Source organism: Hemibagrus wyckioides, linkage group LG05 (assembly GCF_019097595.1).
Source record: "Hemibagrus wyckioides isolate EC202008001 linkage group LG05, SWU_Hwy_1.0, whole genome shotgun sequence".
Taxonomy (NCBI): domain Eukaryota; kingdom Metazoa; phylum Chordata; class Actinopteri; order Siluriformes; family Bagridae; genus Hemibagrus; species Hemibagrus wyckioides.
The window spans coordinates 17,734,903-17,750,427 of record NC_080714.1 but is presented as its reverse complement, the minus strand read 5'-3'; the positions used below and the strand labels follow the sequence as shown (position 1 = coordinate 17,750,427).

At 36.6% G+C, this 15,525-nt stretch overlaps 2 protein-coding genes across 2 annotated transcripts; both read right to left on the bottom strand.

Annotated features, from left to right (window-relative positions):
* Nucleotides 1-177: 177 nt before the first annotated feature.
* Nucleotides 178-3,781, bottom strand: LOC131353119 (glutathione S-transferase Mu 4-like). The gene is made up of 8 exons (XM_058389869.1): nucleotides 3,635-3,781; nucleotides 2,548-2,623; nucleotides 2,282-2,346; nucleotides 2,101-2,182; nucleotides 1,658-1,755; nucleotides 893-988; nucleotides 678-788; nucleotides 178-532 (listed from the first exon to the last, which is right to left on the bottom strand). Exons 1-8 carry the CDS (start codon nucleotides 3,668-3,670, stop codon nucleotides 437-439), a joined length of 660 nt encoding a protein of 219 aa, XP_058245852.1. The 5' UTR covers nucleotides 3,671-3,781; the 3' UTR covers nucleotides 178-436.
* Nucleotides 3,782-8,786: 5,005 nt separating this feature from the next.
* On the bottom strand, nucleotides 8,787-12,234 carry LOC131352656 (glutathione S-transferase Mu 4-like). Its single transcript, XM_058388933.1, has 8 exons — nucleotides 12,154-12,234; nucleotides 10,908-10,983; nucleotides 10,662-10,726; nucleotides 10,494-10,575; nucleotides 10,058-10,155; nucleotides 9,405-9,500; nucleotides 9,190-9,300; nucleotides 8,787-9,044 (listed from the first exon to the last, which is right to left on the bottom strand). The coding sequence occupies exons 1-8, from the start codon at nucleotides 12,187-12,189 to the stop codon at nucleotides 8,949-8,951; spliced, it is 660 nt and encodes a 219-aa protein (XP_058244916.1). The 5' UTR covers nucleotides 12,190-12,234; the 3' UTR covers nucleotides 8,787-8,948.
* Between the last annotated feature and the right edge of the window lie 3,291 nt (nucleotides 12,235-15,525).

Sequence of the window (15,525 nt, the reverse complement as noted above, 5' to 3'; positions counted from 1 at the left end):
AGTGCCTTTTCATCAAAAAACAGCCTACATTTTATCATATACTAACGGATGCTAGTATGCTGTCTATTGTCTACACAGAAAATGTTCTGAGTCATGGTGCTGTTTCAGCATGACTATGATTCCTTTTTTTTTTTTAAAAATCAGAAAGGCCAGAAGTAAAATGGCAATGAACAAAAATTGCCAATTGTTACAATTTCTTTATTGAGTGAAAATAAGAATGGAGCACAATGCATCACTCTTTAAAAGTAGTAAACAAAATCATCACAGCTATAAACAACTCATAATAAGTGCTCTGCTTGTTTTTATTCATATCAAAAAGATTAATGCATTTTAAGGCTTTTTAAGGTGATTTAGAACATTACATGGCAAAAACTCCAGTAACATCAACTACAGAGCAGTACTTCAAAGTACTATCACCAGAAAAGTGCCACTGTTTTTATTCCTTCTTGTTTCCCCACTTTGCCATCTTGTTGTTGACAGGTGTTTTCATAAATCTGCTGGATTTCATGTAGGCTGAGATCCTGTCAAGTGCCTTTAATGAGAGTAACAGCACAATTGTCAGTCAACATTTTGTTTACTTTTTGCTTTGTATTTTATGTTGTACGGTTTTCAAGCAAAAATCACAATAACTGAAGTTTCAAATAAGATTTAAGAAACAAACAGGATTCAAGCCAAACCTCAAATCTGTCCAGTAAATCTCTGAGGTTCTTGAAGTTGTCCAGGCATTTGGGCTCAAACATGCGGTGCTGGTCCAACAATTCGTACATGATGAAGTCCACAAATGTGATCTACATCCAAAGAAAGCTGAATTAACTACACATCCTACGTAATGTTGGAGCAGGAGTTATTTAGAGTGTAAGGCCAAAACATTTTATGTAGTCAGCATTGTTACCTTATCACCAGCAAACCACTTCCTCTCTCCCAAAAACTCAGAGAACTTCTTCAGAACTCCTGGAAGTGCATCCAAGTAGCCCTGCTTTTTGTTATCCTGAAAAGGTAAAGAAACAAGACAGAGTTGTATAAACAATAAATTCCATTATTCTGTGAATTACACACGCACATAATGAGTCAATACTGAAATTACAAATGTGACACATCCTGCAAAAATGATTTCATAAACTTGATTTAGAATTCATTTAGTGTGCCTGTGTTAATTTCCTGACCAATTAACTGTTGTTGCACAATCCAAAAAAGAAGATCTTTGTCTGTTATGTCCAGTTACTTGTTCAATTCCTCTTAACAACCGACATTTTTCACCACTGCCTAAAGTTTTGAACTTTTTGTCTCTGCACTTCTAGTTCATTATGCAGAAATAAGCATGTGCTAAATCCAGGGCTAGTTAATAATAATTGGCAGAATCCAACTGCTTCTTTAGTTGAGATTTTCTCTAGTTTTCAAGTGTCTGTGTTTAAACATGGTGGTCAATTCAGACATCTCTGCTTGAGAACATACATACATATATACACACACACACACACACACACACACACTATATTTTATATATATATATATATGTTACACAACTCTTGATGGAAGTGAATTCTGATGTACAGTTTTGCACTTAAGTCATCAACTCCAGGTATGACCCTCACTGACTCCATAGTTAACATAACATGCAGTTAAAAGAACTGATTTGAAAGAAAACTAAGACTCTTACAAAATCTAGGTAACAGAGCATGACAAAACCATTGCGGAAGTCCATTGCCTGATTCTCCAAAATATCCACTCTGATTTTCTCATCCTCAGTCTCGCCACCTAGTCAGAAATAAATGAACAGAAAGATACAGTAACCTTTTATCTAGAAAGTGCAACATATCCACAAAAGCACTGTAGCACAAAGACGTTCAATTCGGTTCAAATACATACTGTTTAAACAAAACCTAGCTTTACCTTTTTGGCTATTTAACAACTAGCATACTGTCTTGTTACTTATAAGAAATGCATTTGCATGACACCCTTGTGTACTGCTTAAAAACTTTTGCAATATGTAATGAGCTGAATTTAATGGTGCAAGGTCTTAACAATAAAGATAACTCTGTGCTGAGAACAGCTTAAGAAAACCATCCAAATCTTTCAAGTGAATGAAAAGTGATCCCTTACAGAGGTTGTGTTTGCGGGCAATGTATCTCATTATGGCGTTACTCTGCACTATCCTCCTCTCTCCATCCTCAAGGTAGGGCAGCTAAAAAGAAATGCAGTGTGACTGTAGATTACTTTATATATTTCAACAAGTTATAACCCCCCCAACCCACACCCACACCCCACCCTTAACACCACTTACATTAGGAAAGTCCATTTTAAGCTTGGCTTTCTCATTGAACCAGCAGCTTTTATCATAATCAGGAGCTGTAATTAAAAAAAAAACAAAAACATATGCATGTCAATACATTTCCTCACACATAATGCTAGATAACAATAATAACTCTGTTTAATAAAATAATAAAAACTTATTGCCTTTAGTTTTTTTTTTAAATCACTGACCACTGTAAAGGTGAATAAAGATTATTGTATTTTAATTATATCATTAATTGTATTGTAGCCATTTACCTTCACCACAGGAATAGAATTTATCCTCCCATTCAGCACCAGTGTACTCTAACAGCAGGCGAATGGGCTGAGCAAGCTGTTAAACAAAACACAAGGCTTACTTGTTTTAAATAATGAGGGGAATTCTGGCTATTTCTGGCTAAAATCATTTTATACAAATGGAAAATCATTGTGACAGTAATAACATCCTGCATTAAAACATTATTGTACATCCTGGAGAACTACTTGCATGTGATCTTCAATGCCGTGACTAATATCGTAATTGAAATTCTTTGTTTTAGATTAAACTTTCCACTTTTTCCTTTTAGTCTACTTTGGTTAATCTTTCAAGTTTTTTCCTGCAATACTTTAGCCTGTCCTGCTCTGGTAAAATGGTAAATGAGCATAGAAAGACTTCTTTGCATTGAACACAGAACCCTGACTGTTATACCTTATGTTTAAAAGTGTTAAAGGTTTTCTCCTATTAAACTATTATACCTGCTTGGCAATGTACCCTTTGTGACATTTCACAGAAACTTTTCAAAGGAATAATGAAAATACAGCACACTGAGTCGATAAGCGCATAACAAATATTTCACATTTTTCATGGTTTCAAGGTGGAGTTTTCCTTTAACTTGAAAAGAGAATTTGATTATTTCTTTTACCCTGATGTTCACCAGATGTGAACCTCACTTTGCCTCAGGCACACACACAGACACACACACACAGACACACACACACACACAAAATTCAAACTGATTCAATGCATGCACTTTTGGTCACAAATGCAAAGTGTGTTAAATCGGCATTAAATAATCGAACACTGCACAATTTTAGCAAAACACTGAAAATGTCTATTTCGGCTCTTTAAAGATGCGACTCGATTCCCACTGTTCACCTACACGGGTTCAAAGAGTCGACTCACAAACGACACATTACTATTGTTGAACATTCGACGTTGGACGTCGATTTGCTCCTATAGCAGTACAGTTATGTGTGTAACAGCTAGTGAAAGCGCAAACAAATGAAACATTTTAAACACAATCAGCGTAAAAACTTTCACATACAATTAAGATTTAAAACATGCATTATGTTGCTCAGCTCTTACCCCACGAATATCCCAGTAAACAACCTTGATCACCATCCTGAACACAACCAGTGTGAATACAACCCAAAAAAAACTCCGCGAGACCTGCTGACGTCACTTCCGGATAAACATGAACACCGTTGCGTAATTCGAAATAATGAATCAAGGTCGTTGTTACAAAGGGTTTGTTTTCAAGTGGGCGGAGCGAGGAAAAAACCAAGAATGTGAATAAAAAAATGTTTAGTATTTTTATTTTCTGTAGCATCACAAACTACACGAGTATCGAACTAAAATGTTTACATAAGTTTACATATGAATCTTACCGTCTGTGTGCGTTTTAGGGCACTGGGGCCGTTTACAGCATTCTACATCCATGCAGCTGTTTAGAGCATTCTAAATTCTACAGCTGTTAGAAGCATTTTAGCATTTATGCTATCAACAGCTGTAAAATTTAGAATGCTTCTAACAGCTGTAAAATCTAGAATACTTCTAACAGATTCTATTAATTCTATAGATTCTATTAATAGCATTTTATATTCAAAATTCTACAGCATTCTTGATAGCATTTTAAATTCTACAGCTGTTAGAAGCATTAAAAATTCTAAATTCTACAGCTGTTGACAGAATTCTAAATGCTACAGCTACTAGAAAAAGAGTCTAAATTCTACAGCTGCTGATAGCATTCTAAATTTTACAGCTGTTGATAGCATTCTAAATTCTATATTCGGCAGCTGTTGATAGCATTCTAAATTCTATAGCTGATGATAGCATTCTAAACTCTACAGCTATTAGAAACATTCTAAATTCTTCAACTGTTAGAAGCATTCTAAATTATCCAGATGTTCATAGCATTCTGTATTCTAAATTCTACAGCTGTTAGAGGCATTCTAAATTCTACAGATATCAGAAGCATTCTAAATTCTAGATTCTACAGCTATTGGAAGCATTATAAATTCTACAGCTATTGATAGCGTTCTAAATTCTACAGCTGTTCATAGCATTCTAAATTCTACAGCTTTTAGAAGCATTCTAAATTCTACAGCTATTAGAAGCATTCTAAATTCTACAGCTATCAATTCTATATTCAAAATTCTAGAGCTGTTGATAGCATTCTAAATTCTAAATTCTACAGCTGTTGGAAGCATTTTAGCATTTAGAATGCTATCAATACCTGTAGAATTTAGAATGCTTCTAACAGCTGTAGTATTTAGAATGCTTCTAACAGATTCTATTACTTCTATAGATTCTATTAATAGCATTCTAATAATTCTACAGCTGTTGATAGCATTCTAAATTCTACAGCTGTTGATTACATTATAAATTCTATTGCTGTTAGAAGCATTCTAAATTCTTCATTCTACAGCTGTTGATAGCCTTCTAAGTTCTACAGCTGTTTGAAGCATTCTAAATTCTAGATTCTACAGCTGTTGAAAGCATCTTAGCATTTATGCTATCAATAGCTGTAGAATTTAGAATGCTCCCAACAGATTCTATTAATTCTATAGATTCTATTAATAGCATTCTATATTCAAAATTCTACAGCTGTTGATAGCATTCTAAATTCTACAGGTGTTGATGGCATTCCAAATTGTATAGCTGACGATAGCATTCTAAATTCTACAGCTGTTAGAAGCATTCTGAATTCTACAGCTAATGATTGCCTTCAAAATTCTACAGATGTTGATAGCATTCTAAATTCTACAGCTGTTGATTACATTATAAATTCTATAGTTGATAGAAGCATTCTAAATTCTACAGCTGTTGATAGCATTCTAAATTCTACATTCTACAGCTGTTGATAGCATTCTAAATTCTATAGCTGATGATAGCTTTCTAAATTCTACAGCTGTCAATCGCTTTCTAAATTCTATAGTGGTTAATTGCAATGTACATTCTATACTCTACAGCTGTTAGAAGCCCTATCGCACAAAGTATTCCCGAAAACAACTTTCAGTAATCATGGATACAATGGAACCTGTATCAATCTCACCACAAGCAAATGTGTGCATGGTGACATTAGATTTAACACAGGGCCATGACTATTATCCACCACCACCCTGGTATCTGTTCGAGGTCATGAGATAGAAAGAGGAATATGCTCCCAATCACACTCCCTAGCAAAATGACTAGGTTTTTGAGACCTTCTACATACAACTGGACTGCTACGAAGGGGTCGAGCACACCAGGACTGGTCCTGCAATTGGGTTACACTTTGAGTAAGCGGGTTAACTGCTGCCGCTGCAACTTTAACATTTCCCTAAGCTCACACATTTTAGATTGCTGAGGAGGAAGGTCTCCTCCAGAACACACACCACCTTGCACACCATATTGAAACCCATGTGTCAATGGAACAGAATGGCTATGACCCCCTCACCCCCCAGGTGTGCCCTCACGTCTCCACCTAATAGATTCACTGCGAATGTCCAGTAAACAGCAAGGGCCAAACTGTCCCGAGCCATCAGAAAGGCAAAGCACGCACATGCCCAGAGAATCCACGGCCACTTTCAGGACAGCAGAGACTCCCAGTGCATGTGTCAGGGCATACAGGTGTTCACAAACTACAAGACCACATCACTTGCCTGTGATAGTGACGCCTCCCTCCCAGACGCACTGAACGACTTCTACACTTAGTTCGAGGCACAGTACAATGTAGCGGCAAGGAAGACTATCCCTCCTCTTAACGACAAGGTTCTCTGTCTATCCATGGCTGACGTGAAGAGAACTCTATGCAGAGTTGACCCACAGCTGGACCAGACGATGTTTCTGGCAGAGTGCTCATGGAATGTGCAAAACAGCTAGCAGAGGTCTTCAATGACATCTTCAACATTTCTCTGAGCAGTGCCGTTGTTTCTACGTGCCTCAAGACAATGACCGTTGTCCCAGTGCCGAAGAAGTCCTGCCTCAATTACTATCGTCCCGTCACACTCACACCCATTGTGATGAAATGCTTCGAGAGACTCTTCATAATGCACATCAAGTCCCTGCTACCACCCTCACTGGACCCCTTGCAGCTTGTGTATCATCCTAACCACTCCACGGACGATGCCATCATCACAACCCTCCATCTGGCCCTCACCCACCTGGACAATAAGGACTTATACATACAAATACTGTTCATAGACATCAGTTTATCATTCAACACAATCATCCCTCAGCACCTGACTGAGAAACTGAGCCTGCTGGCCCTGAACACCTCCCTCTTGCCAGCATGGATGAGGCCGGCACTCCTTTCTAAAATGTGTAGAGACACTTCAGCCCTTGGGGGAAAAGGCCTACACGGCAGCGGTCCAAGCCAGTGCGTCCCTGTACACCATGTCGGTTTTGCAGGCCTGCTGAGGGAGCTTGACTGCGGCGAGGGACTGAGCCCTGATGCAGTCTCTGAGCTGCGTCAAACCACACGGCCCGCACCACGGCTTTGTGGCTTAATCTTACAGGGATCAAGGACACACTGCAGTGAAACACACTGCATCTTGGCCAGGCAGTCCATGAAGGAATCCTGACGCCCGAGGGCTAGGGTTCCTGGGAGCATCCTCCTTAGTGGGGCTTTCCCTACCTTCTACCCCACCGCATCTGGCATTTCGGGGGTCGGTAGGGCCCACCCTCACTCCTGTTTTTCCCTCATCAATCTATCCCCGCCTGCCAGTTCACTGTTTTGGGATGCTGGGTGGACAACACAAGGTTGACACCTCTTTCAGACAGCCTGGCAGCATGGAAACTTCTGCCAGGTGTCTCTCAGTGGGTCCTAGATACCGTAGGGTAAGGGTACAGGATCCAGTTTGCCACCCGTCCTCTTCCATTTCAGGCAGTGAAATGGAACCAAACTAGGTTCCTCCTAAATTGAACTTCTCTCTCTTCTGAGAAAAGGGGCCATAAAACACGTTCCCCTTCAAGATCGAGACTCAGGCTTTTACAGCCATTTTGTCATTCCCAGGAGAGATGGAGGGCTGCATCCAATTTTGGACCTGCGAGCTCTGAACTCTGCCCTAATGACGTTCAGGTTCAAGATGCTCACTATAAGACTGATCGCATCATAGATCAGGTCCGAGGACTGGTTTGTGATGGTAGACCTCAAGGATGCCTATTTTCATATAGGTATTTGGCCAGAACACAGGAAGTTCCTCAGGTTTGCTTTTCGGGGGTGAAGCTTACCAGTATCAGGTTCTTCCTTTTGTTCTAGTCTGCACTGGCATGTTCAAGGCTATCTTGCATCCCAGGGCTGGATATGTCCCGAAGGTGCCCAGGATGGATGGTCGTCCGGTCATCCTGCAGGCCTTCTGTCTTCTGCCTCATGACTTGGCAGAACAGGAGAGGCTGCACTTGTTCTGCCCAGTCAGAGCCCTTAAGACTTATGTCCACCACTCCAGCTCGTGGCGTAAGTCCCCCTCCTTGTTTCTCTGCTTTGGGAGCCAGAACAATGGTAATCCAGTCTCCAAGTAGCGCTTGGCACACTGGGTGGAAGAGGTCATTACCCAGGCCTATGAGGTGGGTGGTATTGCCTCGCTTCTAAAAAGTGTTCCAATAGCGTCAGTCATGACGCAGCGTCTTTTTCCCTCCTCAGACCTGTTGTAGTTTATAATCACTACAATGGTCAATAAACCTGACATGGGCTTGGGTGAGCGAGCAGATGCTGATTGATGAATGGGTGACGGGAGGGGCGGGATGTTGATCCGTATTGGCTTGGGATAAACGTTATGACGCGTCAGAACCAATCGAGAGCTTATTTGGGATAAGCGTAAGACTGCCGTGGGGCTGAAAGGAAGCGGAAAAGAAATATAACAGGCGGACAAAGAAACAAGGAGAAAGGCACGGAACACAGAGAGAGAGAGAGAGAGAGAGAGAGAGAATGTGTTAACTCATGACAATCATGCGATTAATCGCGATTAAAAAATTTAATCGTTGCCCAGCCCTAGTTTAAATAAAAAGTGCCTTTTCGTCAAACAAAATTGTCATAGTTCTCAGACATACTGAGGGGAAACGCCCTACATTTTATCATATACTAGTGGATACATTGTGTATTGTGTACACAGAAAATGTTCTGAGTCATGGTGCTGTTTCAGCGTGACTACGATTGTTATATTTTTAAATCAATGCAGAAAGGCAAAAAGGTCAGGAGTAAATTCACAATGAACAAAAAATTTTTACTGAGTGAAAATAAGAATGGGGCACAATGTATCATTCTTTAAAAGTAGTAAATCATCACAATTTTAAACAAGTCACACTTGTTTTTGCTTTAAACAACAAATAAGTGCTTTGCTTGTTTTTATACATATTGTTTCCAAAAGAACAGTACAGAGCAGTACTTCAAAGTACTATCACCAGAAAAGTGCCACTGTTTTTATTCCTTCTTGTTTCCCCACTTTGCCATCTTGTTGTTGACAGGTGTTTTCATAAATCTGCTGGATTTCATGTAGGCTGAGATCCTGTCAAGTGCCTTTAATGAGAGTAACAGCACAATTGTCAGTCAACATTTTGTTTACTTTTTGCTTTGTATTTTATGTTGTACGGTTTTCAAGCAAAAATCACAATAACTGAAGTTTCAAATAAGATTTAAGAAACAAACAGGATTCAAGCCAAACCTCAAATCTGTCCAGTAAATCTCTGAGGTTCTTGAAGTTGTCCAGGCATTTGGGCTCAAACATGCGGTGCTGGTCCAACAATTCGTACATGATGAAGTCCACAAATGTGATCTACATCCAAAGAAAGCTGAATTAACTACACATCCTACGTAATGTTGGAGCAGGAGTTATTTAGAGTGTAAGGCCAAAACATTTTATGTAGTCAGCATTGTTACCTTATCACCAGCAAACCACTTCCTCTCTCCCAAAAACTCAGAGAACTGCTTCAGAACTCCTGGAAGTGCATCCAAGTAGCCCTGCTTTTTGTTATCCTGAAAAGGTAAAGAAATAAGATAGGGTTGTATGAAACAATGAATACCACTCTTCTGTGAATTACACATGCGCAATGAGTACCACGCTTCAATACCGAAATTACAAGTGTGACACATCCTGCAAAAATTATGATTTCATGATTTCATTTTTCACCCCTGCCTAAACCTTTTGTCACAGCACTTCTAGTTCATTATGCTGAAAAATCATGTGCTATTTAAGCTGTCAAATAATAATGGGCAGAACCCATTTGTTTATTTTCAAACTGTCTGCTCTTTTAATTGAGATTTTCTCTAGTTTAAAGGCAAGTGTCTGTGTTTAAACGTGGTGGTCAATTCAGACACCTCTGCTTGAGAACATAGTAGGTATAACCTACTCACAGGTTATTTTACTAATCTGAATGGGCCACCAGAAAGCAGCTGTGTTACACAACTCTTGATGGAAGTCTTGATGTACAGTTTTGCACTTAAGTCATCAACTCCAGGTATGACCCTCACTGACTACATAGTTAACATAAAAAGAACAGATTTGAAATAATACCAAGATTCTGAAAACTTACAAAATCTAGGTAACAGAGCATGACAAAACCATTGCGGAAGTCCATTGCCTGATTCTCCAAAATATCCACTCTGATTTTCTCATCCTCAGTCTCGCCACCTAGAGTCAGAAATGAAAGATACAGTAACCTTTTATCTAGAAAGTGCAACATATCCACAAAAGCACTGTAGCACAAAGACGTTCAATTCGGTTCAAATACATACTGTTTAAACAAAACCTAGCTTTACCTTTTTGGCTATTTAACAACTAGCATACTGTCTTGTTACTTATAAGAAATGCATTTGCATGACACCCTTGTGTACTGCTTAAAAACTTTTGCAATATGTAATGAGCTGAATTTAATGGTGCAAGGTCTTAACAATAAAGATAACTCTGTGCTGAGAACAGCTTAAGAAAACCATCCAAATCTTTCAAGTGAATGAAAAGTGATCCCTTACAGAGGTTGTGTTTGCGGGCAATGTATCTCATTATGGCGTTACTCTGGACTATCCTCCTCTCTCCATCCTCAAGGTAGGGCAGCTAAAAAGAAATGCAGTGTGACTGTAGATTACTTTATATATTTCAACAAATTACAGTTATTTTTCTCCCCTCTTAACACCACTTACATTACAAAAGTCCATTTTAATCTTGGCTTTGTCATTGAGCCAGCCGCTTTTATCATAATGAGGAGCTGTAATTAAAAAAATATGCATGTCAGTGCATTTCTTTACATGAAATGTTAGATTAACATAATAATATTTAGATTTTTATAAAATAATATAGACTTTTTAGTTTTTTTTAATCAGATCTACTCCTTGTTATATGTTATATAATATATTAATTATATAATAAACTGCATTGTAGCCATTTACCTTCACCACAGGAATAGACTTTATTCTCCCATTCAGCACCAGTGTACTCCAACAGCAATCGCATGGGCTGAGCAAGCTGTTAAACAAAACACAAGGCTTACTTGTTTTGAATAATGAAGGGAATTCTTGCTATTTTCACCGAGTTTGTTCTTACTGCTCAGCTCATTTTTACTGCTCCACTTCTCCGGCTCTCAAACAGCCCCTTAAAGGGTTTTTTTTCACTCCCCATAAATGGCTAATCTTATAAATTGTTACCCATCACTTAATTTATTCAGTCAAATTTTTCCTTTTCTGAGCATTCTGATTAACAATATAGCATTACAATTGCAAATTTATTTCTTTTTATATATATTTTATTTGTGAAATCATTGTGATACATACAGGGATATATAGTAATAACTTCCTGCTTTAATACATTATTGTACACACTGGAAAATTATATGCATATTAAAAATTTTATTTAATAACACGTGACTTTCAATGTCATGAATGATATTTCAATTGAAAGTCTACTTTGCTTAATTTTTCCAGTTTTTCTTACAATACTTTATCCTATCTAGCTCTTTCATCCAAATATGATATTGAACATCACTAAAATGATAAATGATAACAGAATTACTTGCTCTTGTGTTCTTAGGATTGATCACTGAACCCTGAATGTTATACCTTAGGTGTAAAATTGTTGAAGGTTTTCTCTTATTAAACTATTATAACTGCTCTCCAATGTCCCTCTTGTGACATCTCGCAGCAACTTTTCAGAGGAATTGATTAAAAAACAAAAACGGACATTAACACTAGAGTCCTTAATCACATAAGAAATATTTCACATATTTCATGGTTTCAGGGTGGAGTTTTCCTTTTATTTGAATAAAGAATTTGATTATTTCTTTTACCCTGATGTTGACCAGATGTGAACCTAACACACACACACACACACACACACACACAATATTCAAACTGATCCACTGCATTTCGGTCACGAATGCACAGTATATTGCATTGAATAATTGAACACGATTGAAACGATTCCTTCCGTTCAAAGAGTCGACTCGTTCGCGAACGACACATCACTATTGTTGAACATTTTAACCATCCTGAACCGAGGCGATAAATTCCGCTTCAAGTTCAAATAAAGTGTCCATTCAGCTTCATCTGACTTTTACTACTACATTCTAAACCCAATCAGAGTAAAAACTTTCATATACAATTATTATTTAAAACATGCATTATGTTGCTCAGCTCTTACCCCACGAACATCCCAGTAAACAATCCTGATCACCATCCTGAACACAACCACAGTGTGAATGCACCCCAAGTGCTTCTGAAACGGTTTAAAAGGCTTCACTTGACACCCACTCCGCGAGACCTGCTGACGTCACTTCCGGACAGGCATTAATTACGTTACGTAATTTGAAATAATGAATCGTTCGGTCGTTGTTACAAAAGTGGTATTTTCAAGACGGAGGGGTGAGGAAAAAACGAACAGTGAGATAAAAGGTTTTTAATTTTTTATTTTCTGTAGCATCACAAACTACACGAGTATCGAACTAAAATGTAAAGTTTGCATATGAATCTTACCGTCTGTGTGCGTTTTAAGGCATTGGGGCCGTTTACAGCATTCTACATCCATGCAGCTGTTTAGAGCATTCTAAATTCTACAGCTGTTAGAAGCAGTCTAAATTCTACAGCTGTTGATAGCATTCTAAATTCTAAATTTCACAGCTGTTAGAAACATTATAAATTCTACAGCTGTTAATAGCATTCTAAATTCTACAGCTGTTGATAGCATTCTAAATTCTAAATTTCACAGCTGTTAGAAACATTATAAATTCTACAGCTGTTAATAGCATTCTAAATTCTACAGCTGTTGGTAGCATTCTAAATTCTAAATTTCACAGCTGTTAGAAACATTATAAATTCTACAGCTGTTAATAGCATTCTAAATTCTACAGCTGTTGATAGCATTCTAAATTCTAAATTTCACAGCTGTTAGAAACATTATAAATTCTACAGCTGTTAATAGCATTCTAAATTCTACAGCTGTTGATAGCATTCTAAATTCTAAATTTCACAGCTGTTAGAAACATTATAAATTCTACAGCTGTTAATAGCATTCTAAATTCTACAGCTGTTGGTAGCATTCTAAATTCTAAATTTCACAGCTGTTAGAAACATTATAAATTCTACAGCTGTTAATAGCATTCTAAATTCTACAGCTGTTGATAGCATTCTAAATTCTAAATTTCACAGCTGTTAGAAACATTATAAATTCTACAGCTGTTAATAGCATTCTAAATTCCACAGCTGTTGATAGCATTCTAAATTCTAAATTTCACAGATGTTAGAAACATTATAAATTCTACAGCTGTTAATAGCATTCTAAATTCTACAGCTGTTGGTAGCATTCTAAATTCTAAATTTCACAGCTGTTAGAAACATTATAAATTCTACAGCTGTTAATAGCATTCTAAATTCTACAGCTGTTGGTAGCATTCTAAATTCTAAACTTCACAGCTGTTAGAAACATTATAAATTCTACAGCTGTTAATAGCATTCTAAATTCTACAGCTGTTGATAGCATTCTAAATTCTAAATTTCACAGCTGTTAGAAACATTATAAATTCTACAGCTGTTAATAGCATTCTAAATTCTACAGCTGTTGGTAGCATTCTAAATTCTAAACTTCACAGCTGTTAGAAACATTATAAATTCTACAGCTGTTAATAGCATTCTAAATTCTACAGCTGTTGGTAGCATTCTAAATTCTAAATTTCACAGATGTTAGAAACATTATAAATTCTACAGCTGTTAATAGCATTCTAAATTCTACAGCTGTTGGTAGCATTCTAAATTCTAAATTTCACAGCTGTTAGAAACATTATAAATTCTACAGCTGTTAATAGCATTCTAAATTCTACAGCTGTTGATAGCATTCTAAATTCTAAATTTCACAGCTGTTAGAAACATTATAAATTCTACAGCTGTTAATAGCATTCTAAATTCTACAGCTGTTGGTAGCATTCTAAATTCTAAATTTCACAGCTGTTAGAAACATTATAAATTCTACAGCTGTTAATAGCATTCTAAATTCTACAGCTGTTGATAGCATTCTAAATTCTAAATTTCACAGCTGTTAGAAACATTATAAATTCTACAGCTGTTAATAGCATTCTAAATTCTACAGCTGTTGGTAGCATTCTAAATTCTAAATTTCACAGCTGTTAGAAACATTATAAATTCTACAGCTGTTAATAGCATTCTAAATTCTACAGCTGTTGATAGCATTCTAAATTCTAAATTTCACAGCTGTTAGAAACATTATAAATTCTACAGCTGTTAATAGCATTCTAAATTCCACAGCTGTTGATAGCATTCTAAATTCTAAATTTCACAGATGTTAGAAACATTATAAATTCTACAGCTGTTAATAGCATTCTAAATTCTACAGCTGTTGGTAGCATTCTAAATTCTAAATTTCACAGATGTTAGAAACATTATAAATTCTACAGCTGTTAATAGCATTCTAAATTCCACAGCTGTTGATAGCATTCTAAATTCTAAATTTCACAGCTGTTAGAAACATTATAAATTCTACAGCTGTTAATAGCATTCTAAATTCTACAGCTGTTGGTAGCATTCTAAATTCTAAACTTCACAGCTGTTAGAAACATTATAAATTCTACAGCTGTTAATAGCATTCTAAATTCTACAGCTGTTGGTAGCATTCTAAATTCTAAATTTCACAGATGTTAGAAACATTATAAATTCTACAGCTGTTAATAGCATTCTAAATTCTACAGCTGTTGGTAGCATTCTAAATTCTAAATTTCACAGCTGTTAGAAACATTATAAATTCTACAGCTGTTAATAGCATTCTAAATTCTACAGCTGTTGATAGCATTCTAAATTCTAAATTTCACAGCTGTTAGAAACATTATAAATTCTACAGCTGTTAATAGCATTCTAAATTCTACAGCTGTTGATAGCATTCTAAATTCTACAGCTGTTGATAGCATTCTAAATTCTAAATTTCACAGCTGTTAGAAACATTATAAATTCTACAGCTGTTAATAGCATTCTAAATTCTACAGCTGTTGATAGCATTCTAAATTCTAAATTTCACAGCTGTTAGAAACATTATAAATTCTATAGCTGTTAATAGCATTCTAAATTCTACAGCTGTTGATAGCATTCTGAATTCTAAATTTCACAGCTGTTAGAAACATTATAAATTCTACAGCTGTTAATAGCATTCTAAATTCTACAGCTGTTAATAGCATTCTAAATTCTACAGCTGTTAATAGCATTCTAAATTCTACAGCTGTTGGTAGCATTCTAAATTCTAAATTTCACAGCTGTTAGAAACATTATAAATTCTACAGCTGTTAATAGCATTCTAAATTCTACAGCTGTTGATAGCATTCTAAATTCTAAATTTCACAGCTGTTAGAAACATTATAAATTCTACAGCTGTTAATAGCATTCTAAATTCTACAGCTGTTGGTAGCATTCTAAATTCTAAATTTCACAGCTGTTAGAAACATTATAAATTCTACAGCTGTTAATAGCATTCTAAATTCTACAGCTGTTGATAGCATTCTAAATTCTACAGCTGTTG